Raw genomic sequence first — 22,239 nt, 5'->3', positions numbered from 1 at the left:
CAATCTAGGCACATATCAAACCTTTCCTGAATGAGGCATACTCCAGTCCAGCCAAAATCAACAATGAGACCACAAGCAAATCATTTCAGACTTCCAATGTGCTTGCTATTGCACATTAACATGAGAACAACTGACAATGGGGAAAACAAGGCTGTTTCCACACATGGTGAGCTTCCTATAAGGATATTCACTACAATGTTCATGTGAAGAAAGACGTCTGGCAACATACACACCTTTTCCTTACAGAGAAAATATGCCTAAAGGAAAGTCATTATGTGTGGAACTGCTCTAAGATGAGCGGAAGGGAAGGGAGTTCAGAACTTCCTGTGAAACCAGAACAGAGATTTGCTTACAGGAAACAGAACTTGTGGTTTAAAACTCCCAGAAGTGTTGGGAAGTCCTTTGGGTAATGTTTTCACACCAGGGGTTTAAAGCCACATCTCCAGCATGATAAAACATGGAGCAACTGGATTTCATTGGCAAAGTCTCTGGAGACATCTAGTGAAAGTTCAGGGAAAGTGATAAACTTCACTTTTCTCAAACAGCTTGCAGTTTGTCCCAAAGATCCTCCTTGAGGAATGGGAGAGCCTCATAAGCTAAATGCAACCACAGAATGGGGTTAGGGGCTGCAGGAACAAGGGGGAAATCAAATTAAGCAAACAAAAACACTTTTTTCTCAGCTGGATCCAACCCATGTGTTTTTAGAACCAAATCACACTCTTGTTTCTTACCTTCCACGACCTTATGATAAGCAAAGTGCAGATAAAGGAGGAACAGCATGTGCAGGGCAGCAAGAGCACCACACAGTATTAGTCGTTGAGTATGTCCCACAGTGCGTGACACAAGCACCGCAACCTAGAAAAGACAGTAACGGAGGTCTCTCAAATTCTGGCAAAATCCACCCCCCATCCCCCAAATCCATGAGGGTAGGAAAGTTATAGCAGTTCCCATGGTTTGACCTTTTGTTAGAAGATTAAGAGTTTAAAAAGGTATACATATAAAGTCTTTTAATCTTTCACTCCCTCCTTTCCATGACAGTTTTTCACCTGCACCAAGGGATGCAGCCATGAATTTGAGTATCATTAGAACATGCTTGAGTATCATTAGAACATGGAAGGCTGAGCGTCAAAGAATTGAGGCTTTTGAACTCTGGTGCTGGAGAAGACTCTTGCGAGTCCCTTAGACTGCAAGGCAAACAAACCTGTCAGTCCTAGAGGAGATCAGCTCTGACTGCTCCTTAGAAGGCCAGATCCTCAAGATGAAACTCAAATACTTTGGCCACCTCATGAGAAGGAAGGACTCCTTGGAGAAGAGCCTAATGCTGGGAGCGATCGAGGGCAAAAGAAGAAGGGGACGACAGAGAATGAGTTGGCTGGATGGAGTCACTGAAGCAGTAGGTGCAAACTTAAATGGGCTACGGGGAATGGTAGAGGACAGGAAGGCCTGGAGGATCATTGTCCATGGGGTCGTGATGGGTCGGACATGACTTCGCACCTAACAACAACAAGAACATGCTAGGGCATTTTAGAAGAGGAGCTTCCCCCCCTCCCATATCCTGCTGCCTACTACCTGAAGGAGTCTCAAACAGCTTACAATAGCCTTCCCTTCCTCTCTTTACAACAGACACACTGTGAGGCAGGTGGGGCTGAGAGAGCTCTGAGAGAAAACAGAGTTGCTTACCGTTTACGGTAACTGTTGTTCATTGACGTCTTGTAGTGCAGTCCCACATTGGGACTGCGCATGCGCAGGCCTGCCGCTCGGAACTTGCCTAGCAAAAAGTCTCCAAAGAGGGCGCTCCGCACCGCTACCACGCATGCACCGGGTTTCCCGCGCACCGATCATGAGGACATGGGGCGGAGCGCCCACCCTCCTCAGTTCTCTGCTGCCGCTCTTCGGAACGAATCCGATAAACTCTAAGACTCAGCGGGGCAGGCGGGAGGGAATGTGTGCCTGCACACAAGACGTCAATGAACAACAGTTACCGTAAACGGTAAGCAACTCTGTTTTAATTTTCCGTCTTGTAGTGCAGTCCCACATTGGGCTAAATACCTGTGGAGGTGGTTGAGTCCTCTAAGAAAAAAGTGAATGCAGAACCGAAGTTCCAAACCGAGCCTCTGATCTTGCCGACAGATCGATTGCATAATGCCTGATGAAGGTGCTTTCATTAGACCACGTCGCTGCTCTGCAGATGTCACGAAGAGGAACCTGCCTGAGGAATGCAGCAGAGGTGGCCCGAGCTCTCAACGAATGCGCCCGCAGGTGTGGTGGGCATGGGAGTGCTGCAGCCTTGTATGAGGCACGAATCGCGGACACCAGCCAACGAGAGAGGGTCTGGGAAGACGCCTTGCATCCCTTCTTAGGCCCCCAATAACAAACGAACAGGGACAATGACTTCCTAAAGTCCCTTGTCCTATCCAAATAATAAAGGATCACACGTTTGATGTCTAAATTGTGTAGTTCCTATTCTCCCGGTGACTGTGGGTTCGGGAAAAAAAACGGAAGGGAAATGTCTTGTGAAAGATAAAACTGTGAGACTACCTTGGGTAGAAACTGCCAATCTGGATGGAGGACAACCCTGGAGGGGAACACCTTCAGGAAGGGGGAATCTATCCTAAGCGAGGCTAGTTCACTGACTCTTCTCGCAGAGGTAATCCCGACTAAAAAAAGCTACCTTCATGGATAGCAAAGCCAATGATGGGTTCAAAGGGAGGACTCATTAAGGCCTGAAGGACCACTTCCAAAGACCAATGTGGGATTGGTGGTTGACAGGGGGGGAGGGGGACAAATTCGTAAGACCCCGGAGAAAACGTCTGGATAATTTGTGGGCAAATAATGAAGTGCCCTGCACTTCAGCGTGGTAAGAAGCCAACGCCGCCAAGTGAGTCCTGACCGAGGTAACTGCCAGACCAGAGTTTGCTAATTCCCATAAGTACAACAGGACCTGTGGTAAGGGACAAGTAAATGGGCAAAGATGTCGTGATAGAAACCAACGTTCAAATCTAGCCCACTTATTCGTGTAACTACGCCTAGTAGAGCTTTTCCGGGACTGCAACAACACCTCCCTCACGCTAGGCGGGAGGGGTTCATTAGTGGTGTAATCCGCCATGCCGTGAGATGAACCCTGGATAAATCTGGGCATGGTTGGGAACTGGAAGTCAGGAGGGCAGGGTCCAAAGGGAGTTGGATCCAAATGCCGTTGGCCATCAAATTCAGCTTGGTAAACCATGGCTGACGGGGCCAAAAAGGGGCAATCAATATCGCATCCATATTGTCCGCCGACATCTTCGCCAACACCCTCGGGATAAGAGGCAGCGGGGGAAACGCGTAATGCAGAACCCCTGTCCATGTGATCTGGAACGCATCCCCCAGAGACTGCGGGTCTATCCCCCCTGGGGAGCAAAACTCGTGAAAAGAGAACTGAGGAGGGTGGGCGTTCCGCCCCGTGTCCTCGTGATCGGTGTGCGGGGAAACCCGGCGCATGCGTGGTAGCGGTGCGGAGCGCCCTCTTTGGAGGCTTTTAGCTAGGGAAGTTCTGAGCGGCAGGCCTGCGCATGCGCAGTCCCAATGTGGGACTGCACTACAAGACAGAAAATGAACTATGATTGGCCAAAGGTCATCCAGCTGGCTGCATGTGCAAGAGAAGTGAGGAATCAAACCCAACTCTCCAGATCAGAGGCTGCCACTCTTAACCACTACACTATGGGTAAAGAACCATGCTGAGGAAACAGTTATTGTCCACTAGTGACAATGAGGAAATGATGCATGAAATTAGCAGAGCTTCTCAGAATTTCACAGAATTTCACATAAGTCATGCTGTTTCATATTATTTTAAGCTAGGATGGAAATTGAAGACTCAAAGAACATATTTCAGACCCCTGGTGTCTCTTGGTCTAAGCAGATCCAGTAATTAGCTTTAATCACTGGAATGTTTTCCCCACGACAAACCAGAGCTAACTTCTATTAATCGTTAAAATAACCACAAAATACATTGTAGTGCTCTGTAAGCAACTCTAATGTACTCTGAATGACAGATGATATGTATAACTCTGAATGTGGCAAAAGGGCCTTCAATAGTCCTTTGCTGTGGGCCATAATTCTGAAGTGTAAACTGCCTTGAATGCAGTAGCAGAAAGGCAGCATATAAATTATGTAAATAAATACATGGTTGATCCAATGATATAAATGAGAACAGTAAGTAAAACACCCTTAGCTGGAGGGGATGGTCAATTATGCAACTAGTTACTGCAAAGTGGAATGGAAATCATATCACACACACATAATCAGCTGGCCATGCTAACCAAGGAACCATTATATGTACCTCTCTGCAATGTCTAAAACCACTTACCATTCTTAGTGTAGAGAGCCCTCCAATTCCCAGCCAGAAGATGTAAAAAAGGGAGTGAAAATGGATATTGTATGTGACAAAGAGGGTGACGCAGTGCCCAAAAAGGCCATAGCCCTGGAAGGGAAAGAACACCCAATGAGGGAACTCCCAGACAGAAGTAACTTCTTTCTGCATATTCTCCCTTAGACAGCACTGGCTTCAGCAGTAGCTCAGGCCAGTGAGATAAAACCAGTTGGTAGAATTATCCTTCACTGATGCAATCATTAGAAAATATTAAGTTATGCCCCAGGCAGCCTTGGCTAACTTCTGAACTTACCATACACACGTGCAAAGGTTAATTCATTTCTGCCTGGAAGCTAACTACTACTGCCTGATTTTACTGCCAGTGTCCGGCACAAAATAAGAATAAGAGCCCATCAGGCAAAAGAGAGAGAGAACATATATAAACACATGAAGCTGCCATATACTGACTCAGACTACTGATTAATCAAGACTGGTATTGTCTATTCTGATTGAAAGTGGCTCTCTGGGGCAGAGGTCCTTTGAACTGGAGATGCCAGAGAACAAATCGACATGCAAAAGCAGATACTCTACCATCAAGCCATGACCCCTCCCCTAAGAGAGAATCGTTTTCCTACTTTTCAGTCCATGCTGAAGACTCTGTTTTGGGAGAGGAAACATATTCTTACCAACAGTGACAACATTTGTACCATGGTGATCTGGGCATTGCACAGGTACGCCAGGAAGTAGATGAAGGAGGAAACTCCTAGCCAGTAGCCAAAGCAGGTGCCAATTGCTGTACCCATCAGAGTACCTTCTCTCTGAGGAAGAGCAACAAGAATGTTAGCCAAGCCCTCTAACAGGACTGCCCAGCAGCATGGACCACACAAAAGGCATTAGCTGCGCCTTCAAGACAGAGCTTGTCCTCATCAGCATATGTCCAAGGGAATTCAAAGCTAAATAAAACCTGGCTTAGGAAAAGAGGCCCTGTACATTTTTAACATACATTTATAAACCTAGATAAATAAGTTAAAATAATGGGAGGACTTAAAAGATTACTATTAGTGTGGAAAAACAGGACTGAGTCTGGAGAATTGTTGGCTCTAGATTGTGACTAGAAGAGAAACGTTTTATAAAATACTTTTTCACTGACATCTTTAATCCTTAATCATCTTTAATTCACTGCAAGACAAACACTGGAAGTGTGATTTATCATTCGCTGATAATCTCATTTTTTTTGAGAATATTCTAAGATATAAATGCTTTGGAGAACTATGGCCCAGTTAGTTAGTGAAATGTTATGTATCTTGAACCTAAGATAAAACTACTAGTGTACTTAAAAGACAATATGAATCCCTCACAGAGGAGCTAGTTTTAAATTTGTTCACTTAAAACTAGCCCCTAGTCAGCTTGGTGTAATTGTTAAGAGCAGCAGTTTCTAAGCTACAGCCAGGTGTGATTCCCTACTCCTCCACATGCCACCAGCTGGGTGACCTTGGGCTAGTCACAGCTCTGTTCGAGCTGTTCTCACAGAGCATTTCTGTCAGAGCTTTCAGCCCCACCTACATCACAGGGTGTCTGTTATGGGAAGAGGAAGGGAAGGCAGCTTTGAGAATCCTTTGAGTAGTGAAAGGCAGGGTATAAAGACTAACTTTTCTTCTAATGCCAAGATAGTTATAGCAGCAAATTGGAAAAATGCAGAACCCCCTCAATAAATGAATGATTTAATAAAATCTGTTGTATACCACTGCATTGATGGAACATTTTCAAAAAGCAGATAATTTTAATAAACACCAGGTTCTATTTATTATGTTCTGGACTGAGAAAATAAGTTACAATATTTATCCATTTGCTGTTTATAAGTCATTGTAGATAGTGCATTAATTTTTATTTTGTTTGGATAGTTTTTTTCAAGAAATTAATTTTGAACAGACATCAGATCCCCAAACTCACAATGATGGTATCAGATGTCTTCATTCCATGCAGCAAAATAGCCACCAGCGTGAAGACCAGCATGAGAGGACCATAAAGCTCACCAGCTACCTTCTATAAAAGTAAAAAATGGTAGTGACTCATAAGTGTTACAGAAACCGGTTGCATCACACTGATACTGTGTCCAAGCCTTCACTCTCCTGGTCATTTATTTCAAAAGAACTAGCCAATCAGAAGCCCTGCTGGCTGAATGCTCAACCTGTCTCCAACCACTTTCCAAAGACACTTGGGGGGGGGCACCTGGAATGGTGTCAGTGGATACCATGGTGCCCACAGGAACTATGCTGGAAACTCCTGGTTTAGAATGCCTCATTCATTTCCATTCCACATTGGACCATCCTGCCAGACTTAATCCTGTTTGGATGAAGGACAATCCATTCTGGCCCAGACCACCTATTTGTCCTGGAAATTCAGAGCAATTATCTGATGCTTGATGAAAGTAGAATTGTATTTGTTTTTGCATTTTGACTGCCACTTTTTGAATTCACCCATCCTTTTCTATCCCCTCTTTTTTAAAAAAAACGTTCTGTATTTTTTCTTCTTCACTAGGTACAATTTACTTCACAGGGATATTTCTCTGAATCTCTTCCCCATGTGCTAGACAGCACAGTTGCTATATAGTTGGCTGTAAGGTATTTTCTAGGGTTACTACTACCCTGTCACTTTGTTTATTGCTCTAGTACTCCACCACAGCTGTCCCAGTATACGCTCTGACAACTGATGCAATAGAGGTGGAAATTGAAGATTTCTATACTGCCATTCAAGAAACTTTAAAACAAGTACTTTAAAACAAGAGTGCTCAAAGAATTTTCCAGAGAACTTGCACAGCCCTTGTCCATCATCTTCGGGACCTCTTTAAGGACTGGAGATGTCCCGGAGGACTGGAAGAGAGCAAACGTTATTCCGATCTTCAAAAAAGGGAGGAAGGATGACCCGGGAAACTACAGACCAGTGAGTCTGACCTCTGTTATGGGGAAGATAATGGAGCAGATATTAAAGGGAGCGATCTGCAAACATCTGGAGGACAATTTGGTGATCCAAGGAAGTCAGCATGGATTTGTCTCCAACAGGTCCTGTCAGACCAACCTGGTTTCCTTTTTTGACCAAGTAACAGGTTTGCTAGGTAACATAAGAGCCTCTTGTGGCGCAGAGTGGTAAGGCAGCCGTCTGAAAGCTTTGCCCATAAAGGCTGGGAGTTCAATCCCAGCAGCCAGCTCAAGGTTGACTCAGCCTTCCATCCTTCCGAGGTCGGTAAAATGAGTACCCAGCTTGCTGGGGGGTAAACGGTCATGACTGGGGAAGGCACTGGCAAACCACCCCGTATTGAGTCTGCCATGAAAACGCTAGAGGGCGTCACCCCAAGGGTCAGATATGACTCGGTGCTTGCACAGGGGATACCTTTACCTTTAACAGGTTTGCTGGATCGTGGAAATTTGGTTGATGTCATTTACTTGGATTTTAGTAAAGCTTTTGACAAGGTTCCCCATGATGTTCTGATGGATAAGTTGAAGGACTGCAATCTGGATTTTCAGATAGTTAAGTGGATAGGGAATTGGTTAGAGAACCGCACTCAAAGAGTTGTTGTCAGTGGTGTTTCATCAGACTGGAGGGAGGTGAATAGCGGGGTACCTCAGGGCTCGGTGCTCGGCCCGGTAATTTTTAACATATTTATTAATGATCTGGATGAGGGTGTGGAGGGACTACTCATCAAGTTAGCAGATGACACCAAATTGGAAGGACTGGCTAATACTCCGGAAGATAGAGACAGAGTTCAATGAGATCTGAATACAATGGAAAACTGGGCAAATGAGAACAAGATGCAATTTAATAAAGATAAGTGTAAAGTTCTGCATCTGGGCCAGAAAAATGAAAAGCATGCCTACTGGTTGGGGGATACGCTTCTAGGTAACACTGTGTGTGAACGAGACCTTGGGGTACTTGTGGATTGTAAACTAAACATGAGCAGGTAGTGTGATGCAGCAGTAAAAAAGGCGAAAGCCATTTTGGGCTGTATCAACAGGGGCATCACATCAAAATCGCAAGATGTCGGTGTGGCTAAAGATGTCGTCCTGAGAGGGTGGCAGGGCATCTGCTCTGCTATCTCTGAAGCCTGACAGGGGTCAATTGCGCAAGCGATTGGCAGAAAAGAGGAGGGGTACGCAAACCCCACCTTACCTTTCTACCCAGGAAGTTCTTGGGGCCGTCTCCAATCCTTTAGGGAGTATATCTCCCCGGACTTTTATAGGCTGTCAGCGTTCCAGGTCCAGAGGACGACTGCCATTTTCTATCTCGGACTTTCTTTTCTTTCTTTAATCTTAAAGTATCTGCTTCAACCCTACACGATGATTTACCACAAATGAACGTTTTGAACTGAGGGGAGGACATCGGCTGAGTTCCAAAACATCATTTACTGCAAGTATCTCTCGTTTTTTTTTTTCTCCGTCTCTCTTCCTGCATCAAAGCCCTTTGTTTCCCCCCTCCTCTTACTCTGCTCTGCCCGAAGCCACCTCGTTATGAGGCAGGCTAATTTTCCTAACTAAGCAGAAGAAGGACTCAAATCAACTCGAATTAATTGGCAAAAGCTCTTATTGTAATTGTTTTGGTTTTCGGAAATAAGAGATAAGAGCTGTGAATGGGAAGATCTCACGAGAACTCTGTGCCAGCACGAGAATACCTGCCTTAACTGACTTCAATACGTCACATGCCAGAGGATAAAACAGAGGACCTCTACTGGCCACTTGTAAAATTGTTTGAGGCCAGTTTTTTTTAAAGTCAAAACATGTCTATGTTAAAAAGATTGGCTCATCTAATAGAGATTCAAACCCAAGATTACAAAGTATTTATAGATGGATGGGTTAAAAATATCTCCAAGGAGATCCAAGATGGCAAGGAAGAAGTCTCCAATAGGAATGATGGATCAATAACAGTGGCTGATGACAGCTTTAAACAAGGTGGAAAACCAACAGCAGAAGAGAAATCTGAAATTCATATCTTCAAGGAGATCCAAGATGCCAAGGAAGAAGTCTTTAACAGGAATGATGGATCAATAACAGTGGCTGATGACAGCTTTAAACAAGGTGGAAAACCAACAGCAGAAGAGAAATCTGAAATTCATATCTTCAAGGAGATCCAAGATGCCAAGGAAGAAGTCTTTAACAGGAATGATGGATCAATAACAGTGGCTGATGACAGCTCTAAACAAGGTGGAAAACCAACAGTAGAAGAGAAATCTGAAATTCTGGAGACGGAAAATGGGATGCCGGAGTTCTGCAGCCCAGATAAGGACACCCTTTTTAAAAAGACATACAGCCATCTCAAAGCAACAGTGTACAAAAATCAATCAAAAGAAATATGGATCTGCAGTGAAAGTAACCGATTTAAAGGAGCTCTTTGGGGAAAAAAGTGTATTGATACTGGAGTCCAGGAGGTGCAACGGCCTCAAGATTTATCGATGCATATTCTGCGGGAAAGAGTACAACTGCACTTTCTACGCCAAAGGCCAATGGGACAGAATATAAGTCTACGGGAACGACAAGATGTAGCAAGCCTCGAGATGAGACCCCCTTAAGAAGACCGAAAGCTCATATTGTTTTATGTTTAATGCTATACTGTATTCTATATTTCTATTTTTATGAAAAAGGGGAAGCAGTGTCTCTTTCTCTCTTGTTTCTTTTCCTTTGTAGGCATATAGGTAATATAATCATTAGTGTTGGAAATATAAAATGGGGTTCTCCCCCCTTATTTTTTCTTTCTTCTATTAGTGTATTGTTCTAGGACCAAAGACTATAAATTGTTTTGTAGATGTATAAGAATTAAGGATAAGAAGAAGCTATAGAAGACTGAAAGCTTATATTGTTCTAAGCATTTAATCTAAACCTGGAAATCTTATTATTCTCTGTATTAACAACATATACTGTATCCTACATTGCTATTTTTATGAAAAAGGGGAAGCAGTGCCTTTTTTCTCTCTTGTTTCTTTTCCTTAGTAGGCATATAGGTAATATAAATGTTAGTGTTGGAAATATAAAATGGGGCTTTCCACCCTTATATATATATTTTTTTATTGGTGTATTGTTATAGGGCCAAAGCTCATATTGATCTGTAGAAAATGCAAAGCTCTCAACTTATACCTGTCAGGATGGCTCTTAGAATGGGTCAAGTATAAATGGTTTGTAGATGTATCTGTATTAAGGATAAGGAGAAATTATGAAATCCTTTTGTAATTTTTTTTTCTTTGTACATCTTTAAGGCAAAGCCCTACTTTCCTCTCCCTTCATCAGGGTATTGATACAGGGCCAAAAATTATACTGTTCTATAAGAAATGTTTAATGTTAAGCATCTAACTTAAACCTAGAAATATTTGCCAGGATAGCTCTTAGATTGTATCAAGCAGTTAACGTGAGGTCTACGATCTCTCAAATAAGTTGATTAATAACAACTTTTCTTTTGTATATCTAAAAAGGCCTTTTTTTTAATGTAGTGGAAATGTGGATGGCTCTTAGACTCATGGCTTTTAGAGTTTTGGGCAAAAGTTTATATCACTGTGGAGTCAATGTGGGGTCGTATATTTTCAAATGATGATTATATTTTATTTACTGCTTTTTGTATCAATAACTCGTGTTGTATCTTATATTTCTATCTTTATGAAAATAAAAAAAATTATTACAATAAAAAAAAATCGCAAGATGTCATAGTCCCATTGTATACGGTACTGGTCAGACCACACCTGCAGTACTGTGTGCAGTTCTGGAGGCCTCACTTCAAGAAGGATGTAGATAAAATTGAAAGGGTACAGAGGAGAGCGACGAAGATGATCTGGGGCCAAGGGACCAAGCCCTTTGAAGATAGGTTGAGGGACTTGGGAATGTTCAGCCTGGAGAAAAGGAGGTTGAGAGGGGACATGATAGCCCTCTTTAAGTATTTGAAAGGTTGTCACTTGGAGGAGGGCAGGATGCTGTTTCTGTTGGCTGCAGAGGAGAGGACATGCAGTAATGGGTTTAAACTTCAAGTACAACGATATAGGCTAGATATCAGGAAAAAAATGTTCACAGTCAGAGTAGTTCAGCAGTGGAATAGGCTGCCTAAGGAGGTGGTGAACTCCCCCTCACTGGCTATCTTCAAGCAAAGGTTGGATACACACTTTTCTTGGATGCTTAGGGCTGATCCTGCGTTGAGCAGGGGGTTGGCCTGCATGGCCCCTTCCAACTATGATTCTACGATTCTATGATTCTACTCAAGAAGGATGTCATTTACATAATGGGTGACGTTAGTGCAAAAGTTGGCACATAAGCAGAAAGAGAAATTACTGGCAACTTTGGACTTGGAGAAAGGAATGATGCCAGTAATCATCGGGCCCAATTCTGTCATGAAAACCTGTTTTGCATCATGAACACTTGGTTCAAAAAGCATACACGTTGCCTATACAATTGAGCATCACCAAATGGACTGCATCAGATCCAAATCGACTATATCTTATGCAGTCGAAGATGATCCAGTTCAGTCCTTGCTATCAAAACATATCCAGATGCTGACTCTGGTTCATATCATGAACTGTTATTGGCTAAAATCAAAACAAAACTCTGCAACATCAGGGTTAAGGAAGTTTGTTGTAAATAAAATTCCGCTCACATATGTATTAGAGGTGAAAAATCAATTTCAACTATTGGACGCATCAAAGAAGATGCCTGATTAACTGTGGTAGGAAATTCAATCAACTATTGTTGAAACAGCAATCACATACTGAACAAAAAGCCAGAACACTGGAATTAAGATTGGAGGAAGGAATATAAATAATCTTCAGCATGCTGATGACATTACCCTCCTGTCAGAAACTAAAGAAGGACTGGAACAGCTGATTACAATGGTCAATGAAGTAAGCACGAAATTTCACCTTTTCTTAAAGTCTAAAAAGATAAAAATAATGACCTCTGCCAAAAAACAGACCTGTCACAATAATAATTGATGAAGAAGAGATCAAATGCGTTAAAGAATTAACTTTTCTTGGATCACAAACTGATGACAGTGGCCATTATAGTATGGAAATAAAATGTTGAATTGCCCTGGGTCGCTCAACAATGATGAGCTGGAACCAAACATGGAAAAGCAAGGACATCAGTCTGACTACCAAATGTAGATTAGTTAAATCTATCATATTTCCAATAGCCGTTTATGGCTGTAAAAGTTGGACAATGAAAAAAACAGATAAGAGGAGATTTGAACTCTGGTGTTGGAGAAGGCTTCTGCAGGTTCCAGCAAAAGTAAAAAACAAGGGCCTGTAAGACAGAGCTCTTCCACCAGGTCTTTGGTCAAGGCTAGTGCATCGAAGATCCGAGTGGCCGCTCCAGGTTCAGTCAGTCATCTAGTGTACCTTGGACAGTACCCCTGGATCCTCCCTGTGGGGGCTGCTGGAAATTGGGGGAGGAGGTTGGGGTTATTTTTTGCCACAGTGTTTGTTTGGTATTGGGGAGTTGAGAATGGTTTTTAATTTTTATGTGGGATTTTTATCTTGCATTTTTGTAAACAGCCACAAGACAGTTTTGCCAACAGCAGCAGGAAATAAATCCAACAAACCAACCAACCAACAAATAAATAAGGAAATACTGCAGCACATGAAGTCTGATATATCAGTGGTAGGCAAAATCATGAAACTCTGGCTTACTTAATTTGGCCATACCATGCAATCCAATTCAATAGAGAAAGTAATTATGTTAGGACTGGTCAGTGGTAAAAGGAAACCAGGCAGACAAAGAACGTGGTAGTTAGATATGATCAAAATGGACACCAACCAGAACTTTACACAACTAAAAGCAGTGGTGCAAAATCAGAAATTGTGGTGACAGCTGAGCCATAGGATCGCCAAGAGTCGGACATCATCATCACTCTGCTCAGTCGGTTGGTCTAACATCTTCAGGGCCCCTACTCCCTCTCTCCCAGAAATCCATCAATGCATTTTACCCCTGGACCTGTTTGTTGTTGTTAGTTGCGAAGTCATGACTAACCCATCGCGACCCCATGGGCAATGATCCTCCAAGCTTTCCTGTTCCCTACCATTCCCGGAGTCCATTTAAGTTTGCACCGACTGCTTCAGTGACTCCATCCAGCCACCTCATTCTCTGTCATCCCCTTCTTCTTTTGCTCTCAATCGCTCCCAGCATTAGGCTCTTCTCCAGGGAGTCCTTCCTTCTCATGAGGTGGCCAAAATATTTGAGTTTCATCTTCAGGATCTGGCCTTCTAAGGAGCAATCAGGGCTGATCTCCTCTAGGACTGACCGGTTTGTTCGCCTTGTAGTCCAAGGGACTCACAAGAATCTTCTCCAGCACCAGAGTTCAAAAGCCTCAATTCTTTGACGCTCAGCCTTCCTTATGGTCCAACTTTCACAGCCATACATTGCAACTGGGAAGACCATAGCCTTGACTAGACGCACTTTAGTTGGCAGGGTGATGTCTCTGCTTTTTAGGATGCTGTCTAGATTTGCCATAGCTTTCCTCCCCAGGAGCAAGCGGCTTTTCCTGGACCTGTTTGCACTGTTATAATTACCAGTGTTACAATTATCAGTGTTAATAGTATTAATGTGATGTTAATAGTATTAACAGTATTAATGTTATGGTTATCTATATGTTATGAAAAAACTAAGTTCCTTGTATTGTTTTCTATGTTTTATGCAAACCACCCTGAGCCTCTGGGGAGGGTGGTATATAAATATAATAAATATATAAACCAGGTACTGAGTGGTGGCAGCTGCTTTCCAGGGAGTCCTTTGTCTAAGGTAGCTTGCTAGCAAATAAGACGGCATTTCCCCCTCCTTCCTACCATAACAGGATACACCAGCGCTGACATAATATCAAAACCCAAGATTCAGCAGCTTACCTGGGGAAAATTAATCATCTTCATAGGAATCATGGACTCCAACAACCTGAATAAGAACAAGACACACAGGCAAGTGTTAATGGCTCCAAATAAAGAAGTCAAATTTCAGAGACACTCATTCATTTTGAAACAGTCTGTAGGTCCACCAGGCCAAGAGACAGGATTTGAGCTTAAAAAATACATTAGTAAACAAAACTTACCTTCTGCCAGATCTGATGCTACAGAGCAAGAATCTTAGCATCACATTTCTATTCTGTAACTAATGCACAACTACATTAAGCTGGAAATAATGCCTTAAAGAGAACGCACATGTCCTGATCCTTATCTTGCTTATCCATGGGGAGATAAATTTTGGTGCAGTGAAGAGTGGTGGCTTCTAACATGGAGAGCTGGGTTTGATTCCCCACTCCTCCACATGCAGCCAGCTGAGTGACCTTGGGCTAGTCACAGTCCTGATAGTGCTGTTCTCATAGAACAGTCCTGTCAGATCTCTCATCCTCCCTAACTCACAGGGTGTCTGTTTGTGGGGAGAGGAAAGGAAGGTGATTGTCAGCTAGTTTGAGACTCCTTCAGGTAGTGAAAAGTAGAGTATAAAAACCAACTGTTATTCTTCTAAATGCTTAAGTGATGTAAAATTCCTTATTATTTGTTTGCTGTTCATGCAGGGATCAGAAAGGATATAAGAGCAATGATCAGCAATTTGTGTCTTGGGATCATTAGAACTGTGTATAATAAATGTAATTTGTAGTTATCAGACAGGACAAAGAATGCTAAGGAAACTATTCAACCAATACTCAACACTCAGACTTCCACTTGCAATGACACCAAAAGGATGAAAATCAAACAGCTTGATACAATTTGTTTAAGTAGTGAAAACACAGCTAACATCCTTTATTGTTTCCCCCAAACTGCCTCCTAAAAGGCTGGCAAGCTGCCAGTTGTATGGTGTTTTTCGCTATCATACATAGACTACTTAAAGACAACCTATGATTATTTTTAATAACAGAAAAATGCCTGATGGCAGGTAATGGCATTCTGGAGTAGGCTACATCTCTGCTATTAATAGAGCTTCATTTATAACGGGCAATCTTATGTAAGCCTCTGGTAGATCACATGTATTTGATGTAGGAGGAACGATCGCTTGCATTTGCTAGCACCCACCAAGTTTGTTTACCTGTTCCGAACTTGCATCGGCTCAACATCAAAGTAGGGTCTGAGAATATCAATGTTAGCATATAGATTGAAGGCCTTTGAGGCTTGTCTCTTTCCAGCCTGCCACATCTAGGAGACAGAGAAAAAGGCATCCAAATGAAAGCTTCTTTCTTTGTTCAACAGAGGGCTAAGTAACTGGCCACCTTTGCCACAAAGATCAACAAAGCAGGGTAGACCGTGTCCCTTTCCCCAACCCATCCATTACTGATTTTTGCAAATAGAGACAGGAAAGTTTTGATGTTACAAAAATGCAGGCACAGCCAGGAATTGGCAACAGGCCTCACTATCTCTGCAAGTACACTGCTCCTGGCAGTGCGAAGGGCACTGTCCCACTGATAATCTCCTGAGACAGAAATGCTGAAGGGGCCTATTTGTAGATCATACACCCAGAGGAGGATGTCCAGCTCATGATTCTGACTCAAAAGCCAAATCAGAGATTAATGTTGACAGCGTGGGCTAATTTTACTACTGAGCAAGTAGAGCTAGATCTAAATCAGAAAATGCAGGTAGCTCAATACCAAGTAGCTAGATTAATAGCTTACATTCATTACAACCAAATCTTAACAGAACTTGAAGAATCACCCTGGCTGACAACTGGTTTCCAGGCACAATTCAGCATGCTGGTTTTTACTTTGAAAGCCACATACAGTTTGCCACCTCAAAAATCCCCTATACTTATAAATATGTCCATGTTCAGGTCATTGGACATCCTGCTCTAGGAGCCCCTAGTTTTAAAAGTAGTTTGGGCCTAGCAGTGACAGGGAATTTCAAATGTGTCTTTGAAGCACCTTTCTGGCAGATTGCCAGGTACCAAACTTAGTAAGTTTTAAGTGTGCAACAGAAACAGTCTTATCTCATAAAGCATTTGTCAATTGTTGATTGCTGTAGTAGTAGCTTTTTCTGGCAACTGTTAAATACCAACTACCATTTTTGTCTGTTCTTTTTCAATCGATACACATAGCTTTTCTGCTGCATTAGTCACAGCATTATTGCCTTGATTTTGTAAATAACTAATTTATGCAAACGTGTGCCAGTTTTATCTGTTCTAGTTTTTCATATTTATTTTCATGTTCCTCTTTTTAATCATTTTAAGCATACCTGCAAGTTATTTTAATGGGGTGTGTGAAATACTCTAAAATAACTCAATCCAAGCCCAAGCAATAGCTTACTATTCAGTCCTATATATACTTACCTGAGAGTAAGCTCCACTTAATATAGGGAGACTTATTTCTGACTAAGCCTGCAAAGGATTGCTCTGCAAGACTGGTAAAATCAGGACTGCGTACATTTATACTGATTATACGAACTGTCCACTGAAGGAAGACAGGTTGGATCCCATGATGGAAGAAGCAACAAGACATAATCCCCAAAGGATTACAATTAGACTGAAGATGTCGAAACCAATTCTCTGCTGGTCAAATCAGAAGAACTACAACAAACCAAGCAGAGCTTCAATTACCTGATCTGCAACTTGGCGACCCAACTGTCCTTTAAAACCCTTCATTCCCAAGAATTCTCCATCTTCCTCATCTGCAGCAGCTGCCTCTGCGTCTACTTCTTCCTCTTCCTTTATGCGTTGGTGCATTTCACCCATGTCTTCAAAACTGGAACCAGATGTGTCATCCATATTTTCCATATCTATCACAGCAGAGCCCCCACCCTGAACAACAAAGATACAGACAATTAAAGAAGGACTGCATCTCTAGCTAAGGCACTATGAGGGCATTTTTAACAGCTAGAGAGACAACAGAAATTAGTGCCTAATTGGCACAAACTAAACTAAGTAGCATCTCTAAAGTTCATCCTCAAACCTTTATACAGATGAGACTCTCTACTCTGCATATCAGCAGGCTCTGATGTGAAGCAGTAAGAGGAAGCCATATCTATTCCCATTTCTTCAAATTTTACCGAATGGCCCAAGAGAAAGCTAGCACTAAGGCTATTTTCTTTGTAAAACACAGATGTAATTAAGCATAGAATGACTAGGAGCTCCAGACCTGAAACAGACTTGCATTTCTGGGAGAACAGAGCACAACAGATCACACCCAGGCTAGAGATATGAAGGCATTTACCCTAAAGAAGCAGCCACAGCATACTGCCTATACCTTTGTATACCTTTGTAGAACAGTTCTGCTACTCTGAATGTAATAATGACCATTTTGGGGGGAGGGGAACAGTAGCAACTTGTTATACTGGGAAGGATAATTATCACAAGCATACATTCACATGTCACTGTGCCTTTTGAATTCCCTGTCAAACCAGTCACTTCTCAGCTGTGTTTAAACAGGAAGATATACTGGAAAGTTTAGCACCTCTCACATAGTGTATTCCCAACAGACTGGAAATTCATTTGCTCTTTCAGTTCCCTTGTGATTAAAGGAGATAAGTAACAATGCTGTACTCCTATTTTTAAAGCAATTAATTGCTTCAACCTATTCATTTTAGGAGATCATAGCAGCATACATAGAGGTTACCTCATTTTATCCTCACAGTTACCCTAAAGTTGAGAGACAGGAACAGACCAACAAGGTTATTTGCCTAGCTACAGCACAATCCTACAAAGAATTATGCATCGGACTTCAGTGTTGATTAAGTGAATATGTACACTAGTGTAGCAATCCCCAACCTGTGGGCCGCGGACCACATGTGGTCCTTCGACTAATTGGAGGTGGGCCCCGAAGGATGCCTTCTCCCCCCGCCCCGTCATGAGTTAAACTGTCAGTTTAACTGTCATGAGTTAAAATGTCCATGAAAAAAAAATGTTCCTTATGTTCATTGTTGTGGCATGTCTGTATCTTATTTTGAAGGGATGTTTAAACATTACCATAGCGATCAGAGAGCATTAGGGCAGTGGCTGAGAGTAGAAGAGTAAACTACCCCCCCCCACCACCGGGCCTCAGTAAAAGGCGTTGAGTGGTCCCTGGTGAGTGGTCACCGGCGTTGAGTGGTCCCTGGTGATAAAAAGGTTGGGGACCACTGCGGATAGAACACAGTTGTCCACAGCAAGTTACTCAATGTGCTGAGGAGATAATGAAAGCAATTGGCAGAGGACAGGTTGGACAAAAAGCAGCAACCACCATTTCAAATAGAACCCTGTGATATGCATTTTGGGATCATTTATACAAATTGTCAGATTACATCTTCAATGGGGCAGAGTCTAGAGAGAGAACACCCTCCAATAACTCCATTCTGCTGGCAGTACCCACCCCTCCCCTGAAGTTTTCAGAGGCTGCTCTGCCAAATTACCAGGCTGCTGCCAGTCTCTTCTCACCTGTTCCTGGGTACAGCCCGTTACCTGAACCCTGCCTCCCTTCTGAGGCATTCACCAGGCCTGCTGGTTTTGAGGTCACTGTTGGTATATCTCCAGTTACGGCCTTACTGCTGTTCCTTTCTCCACAGCCTCTGGTCAGACTGTCTGATTTAGTGGTGCCCAGGTGAGGCTGTCTATCACTAGAGTCTCCTTTGCTTATCCTGAAAGTCCCTCTGGAGCAGGTGAGAGCCCGGCAGATGACCCCCCCCCCCTCCCCAGCATTAAATTTTCTGACTATTCACATTTCTGCTTCTTTCCTCTGACCTTTCCAACACTTGGATGGGAAAATGTGCATTTTAAAAATCCAACCACATCAGCATGATTTCCTTATCTCAGCCCCATACTCCTGCTGCCATTTCCCCCCTGCACTGACATAAAATGCTATTTTGATATAGTGCTACAATGAACAACTGATTGTAAAAGGCCTGCTAGTGGTTCAGACGTCTGAGGCGAAAAGTTGTGCAGGAATGTGTGGATGTTTCTTCTGCATTCATAAGACAATAAGAGTTATATGAAGAATGGTCATTGTATAGAAGAAACCCTGGATCTAGCTACTGGCTGGGTGGGAATACTACAATGCAAAGAGGGGTGAGGCTGCTACATCTGTTGTTGGCTATCAAAACTATAGAAAGTGAAAGATAAATTAGGGCTCAGGAAATGGGGATTAAATGTTTTAGTCTAGCAGATATTAGTCCAATTAAATATTTTCCAACAAACTCTCTATATGGATATCCATCATAGAACTGTATTGCATAAATTCTGCATTTTATAAATTTTCAATAGATGTGCTGCTTTATGGCTCAGTACCTAACAAAGGGACTAAGACAAGTGCACCAGGTATGTCCAACAATTTTCAATTCTCGAGGTGACAAATATTCTTCTCAACTACTGATAACAGAAGGCGATGAGGAAGAAGCCAGGGGCCTCCCTCCACCCCCCATGACTCTTCTGTAGGCATCCAGCTCAGTGACTATTCCACTCTCTGCTCATTAACGATTTCTAAATACAAGGGCAGGTATTCTCCATGAAGTGTTGCACTTTATGTTATTAACTAGTAGGAAAGCCCGTTGCATAGAAAATATAATGTGCTCTAGCTTCCCCCCCCCTCCGCCCAGGCCAGCTCAGTTTTAAAGCAGATAACACCAAGCTCTATCTATTAATGAGCAACTTGCCGAATGCCCCTTCCAAGTCTCTGGCCAGGTGTTTGGGAGTCATGTTGGAATGGCTCCAGCAGAGCTGCCTGAAGCTTAATCTCCTGAAGACAGAGGTCCTTTGGCTGGGAAGGAAAGGACCAGAAGAAGAAGCGTGCCTCCTGTCTTGACAGAGTACAGATGAAAGTGACATATACAGTCAGGAATTTGGGGGTGATCCTTCGCACAGGTCACAAACATAGCTCAGTAGATATTTCTCCATCTATATCAAACGAAGCTACTAGCGCTCTATCTGGTCCTGAAACACCTAGCCATAGTGATCCATGTGACAGTCACTTCCAAAATAGATTACTGTAACTTACTTTTCACAGGCCTACCCTTGACCTTGCTCTCCAGGACCCTGTAGATTGCCCATATTCAACCTGCTTTCCAGCGGCTGTGTTGGCTGCTGACAGAGTTCCAGATCAGGTTCAAGGTGTTGGTTCTTATCTTTAAGGCCTTATGCAGTCTGAAGGACAACCTCTCCAAATATGTACCCCAAAGGACATTACTCCAACACATTGGTGGTCCCTGGCCCCAAAGAAGAGTGTTTGGCCTCAACCAGAGTCAGAAACTTTTTCGTCCTGGCTCCAGCCTGGTGGAACAAGCTGCCAGCAGAGACCTGGGTCCTATTGGAATTATCAAAGTTCTGAACAGCCTGCAGAACAGTGCTCTTCTGCCAGACATATGGTTGAGAGGCCATATAAGCACATAATGAGCTGGCTTCCCTCCTCTCCGCCATTGGAACTTAGAACCAGGGGGTATGAATTTGGGAGAAACAATCTATTTAACCCCCTATTGGAGATTTTATTGGAAGATTTTAAATCCTATTTAATATCTAAAACAAATTTTGAATGGTTTATTTTTAACCATGTATGTCTGGTTTTATATGCTGGAAACCACCCTGAGACTATGACTAGAAAGGAGTGATCTACAAATCATCAATCAAATAATAATGATCAGGGCAGGGTTGCAGGGCCTGCAAAAGGGAGCTACTTTGCCAGGCATTTGGTTGAGGTCAACCTAAACCACCACTTCCTATTGGCCCCCAAACCTCCCTGCTACGACAACCACTACAAATTCGCCCAACCTACTAGGCCTCAGTATGAGTTGAACTGATGCTCTTTGCAGTTTCCACCGTTCTTTAATGTTATTGTTATCACCTCGTTATTACTACAAATGGAGTTACCTGTATCATTTCTTGTTTCATGTAAATCGCCCTGCGCCTTTGGGAAGGGCAGGATATTAATACATTTTTTAAAAAACAAAAAAAATAAATAAACAGCTTCAGGAAAAAAATAAGCCAATTATCAATTGTGGCCCAATGCATTTCCCATGACACACACAAGGCTAGCCCAATATCACCAGATCTCAGAAGCTAAGCACAGTTGGCCCTGGGTTGTACTGATTGTTACACACAGGCAGGCAATGGCAAGTAACCCCTGAATGTCTCTTGCCTTGAAAATCTTAACTTAAGGGTTGCCATAAATCAGCTTCAACCTGATGGCAAACCAATAATAAAAAATGTAGTCCACTGCCCCGTCTACACGAGTTTCCTTTTTCACTGTATGCAATCCCTCTTCCTCATTTTGGCATGCCATTCCTTAGGCAGTTTTTCTGTAATCCTAGTCGAATTGCTTTTTACATTTTGCAAACAGCCTTACTTCTCAGGGAGAAGAGACAAATAACAATGCGTTCTGCACCTCTTCTCCTCAAATGTGCACTTCCTTTGTATATCCGACAGTTGTTTTTTTTAAAGCACCGCCTCTCAACACGATCGTTCCCGAATATTTTGAGATACTCTAACTCAGCTGCGTCTCGCTCTCCTATGAACACTTCCCGGACACGGAGGCAGCCGCGGGGGCAAGTGGGGCTCGCTCGCCAGGCGCTCTGAGCAGCACCCCCCTTTTATCAACAGTGCCCATACTCCGGAGCAGAAAGTGGAGCACCATCTTCTCTGGGCCTCTCGAGGGAGCAGCGCCTGCATCATGCCTGATCCCGAGCGCGGCCCCCAAGGTGCCCCGGCTAGTCCGGACGAAGCCCCTCAGGATGGGAGAGCCTCTCCGCGCCCCCCGGCCCCGTACCTGCACGTTGTCCTCGAAGGCGCCCCACTCCGCCGCCGCCGCCGCCGCGGCCCCACCCCTCGGCCCTCCAGCTCCAGCGGCCGTCCCGGGGCCGGACATCGCCCCAGCAGCCGTTTAGGGGGAGCCAACGCCCCCCCCCCTTTTCCTCGGGTGGCGGCGGCAAGGCCAGGCCCGATGCGGGCAGGAAGACCCGGATGTACACAACCTTCGCCAGCCCCACCCGGCGCGCAGGCCCCGCC

The 22,239-nt window shown here is 43.4% G+C and overlaps 1 protein-coding gene and 1 long non-coding RNA gene across 2 annotated transcripts in view; one reads left to right on the top strand and one right to left on the bottom strand.

Moving 5' to 3' along the window:
- LOC143840036 (uncharacterized) overlaps window positions 1-2,443 on the top strand; it is an 11,626-nt gene extending 9,183 nt beyond the window's left edge. The window contains exon 3 of the long non-coding RNA XR_013231982.1: window positions 2,131-2,443. This is a non-coding gene — a long non-coding RNA (uncharacterized LOC143840036). The remainder of the gene's footprint in view (window positions 1-2,130) is intronic.
- Window positions 1-22,239, bottom strand: part of YIPF3 (Yip1 domain family member 3) — a 24,075-nt gene extending 1,836 nt beyond the window's left edge. Inside the window, exons 1-8 of the mRNA XM_077342898.1 lie at window positions 22,001-22,239; window positions 16,876-17,076; window positions 15,379-15,485; window positions 14,205-14,250; window positions 6,299-6,391; window positions 5,035-5,166; window positions 4,346-4,459; window positions 732-855 (exon numbers count right to left, since the gene is read on the bottom strand). Of these exons, the coding sequence (XP_077199013.1) occupies window positions 732-855; window positions 4,346-4,459; window positions 5,035-5,166; window positions 6,299-6,391; window positions 14,205-14,250; window positions 15,379-15,485; window positions 16,876-17,076; window positions 22,001-22,099 (916 nt within the window). The 5' untranslated portion in view covers window positions 22,100-22,239. The remainder of the gene's footprint in view (window positions 1-731; window positions 856-4,345; window positions 4,460-5,034; window positions 5,167-6,298; window positions 6,392-14,204; window positions 14,251-15,378; window positions 15,486-16,875; window positions 17,077-22,000) is intronic.

This window comes from Paroedura picta, chromosome 1, assembly GCF_049243985.1.
Source record: "Paroedura picta isolate Pp20150507F chromosome 1, Ppicta_v3.0, whole genome shotgun sequence".
Taxonomy (NCBI): domain Eukaryota; kingdom Metazoa; phylum Chordata; class Lepidosauria; order Squamata; family Gekkonidae; genus Paroedura; species Paroedura picta.
Note: the sequence above shows the minus strand (reverse complement) of the source record. Positions and strands in the feature narration are given on the sequence as shown.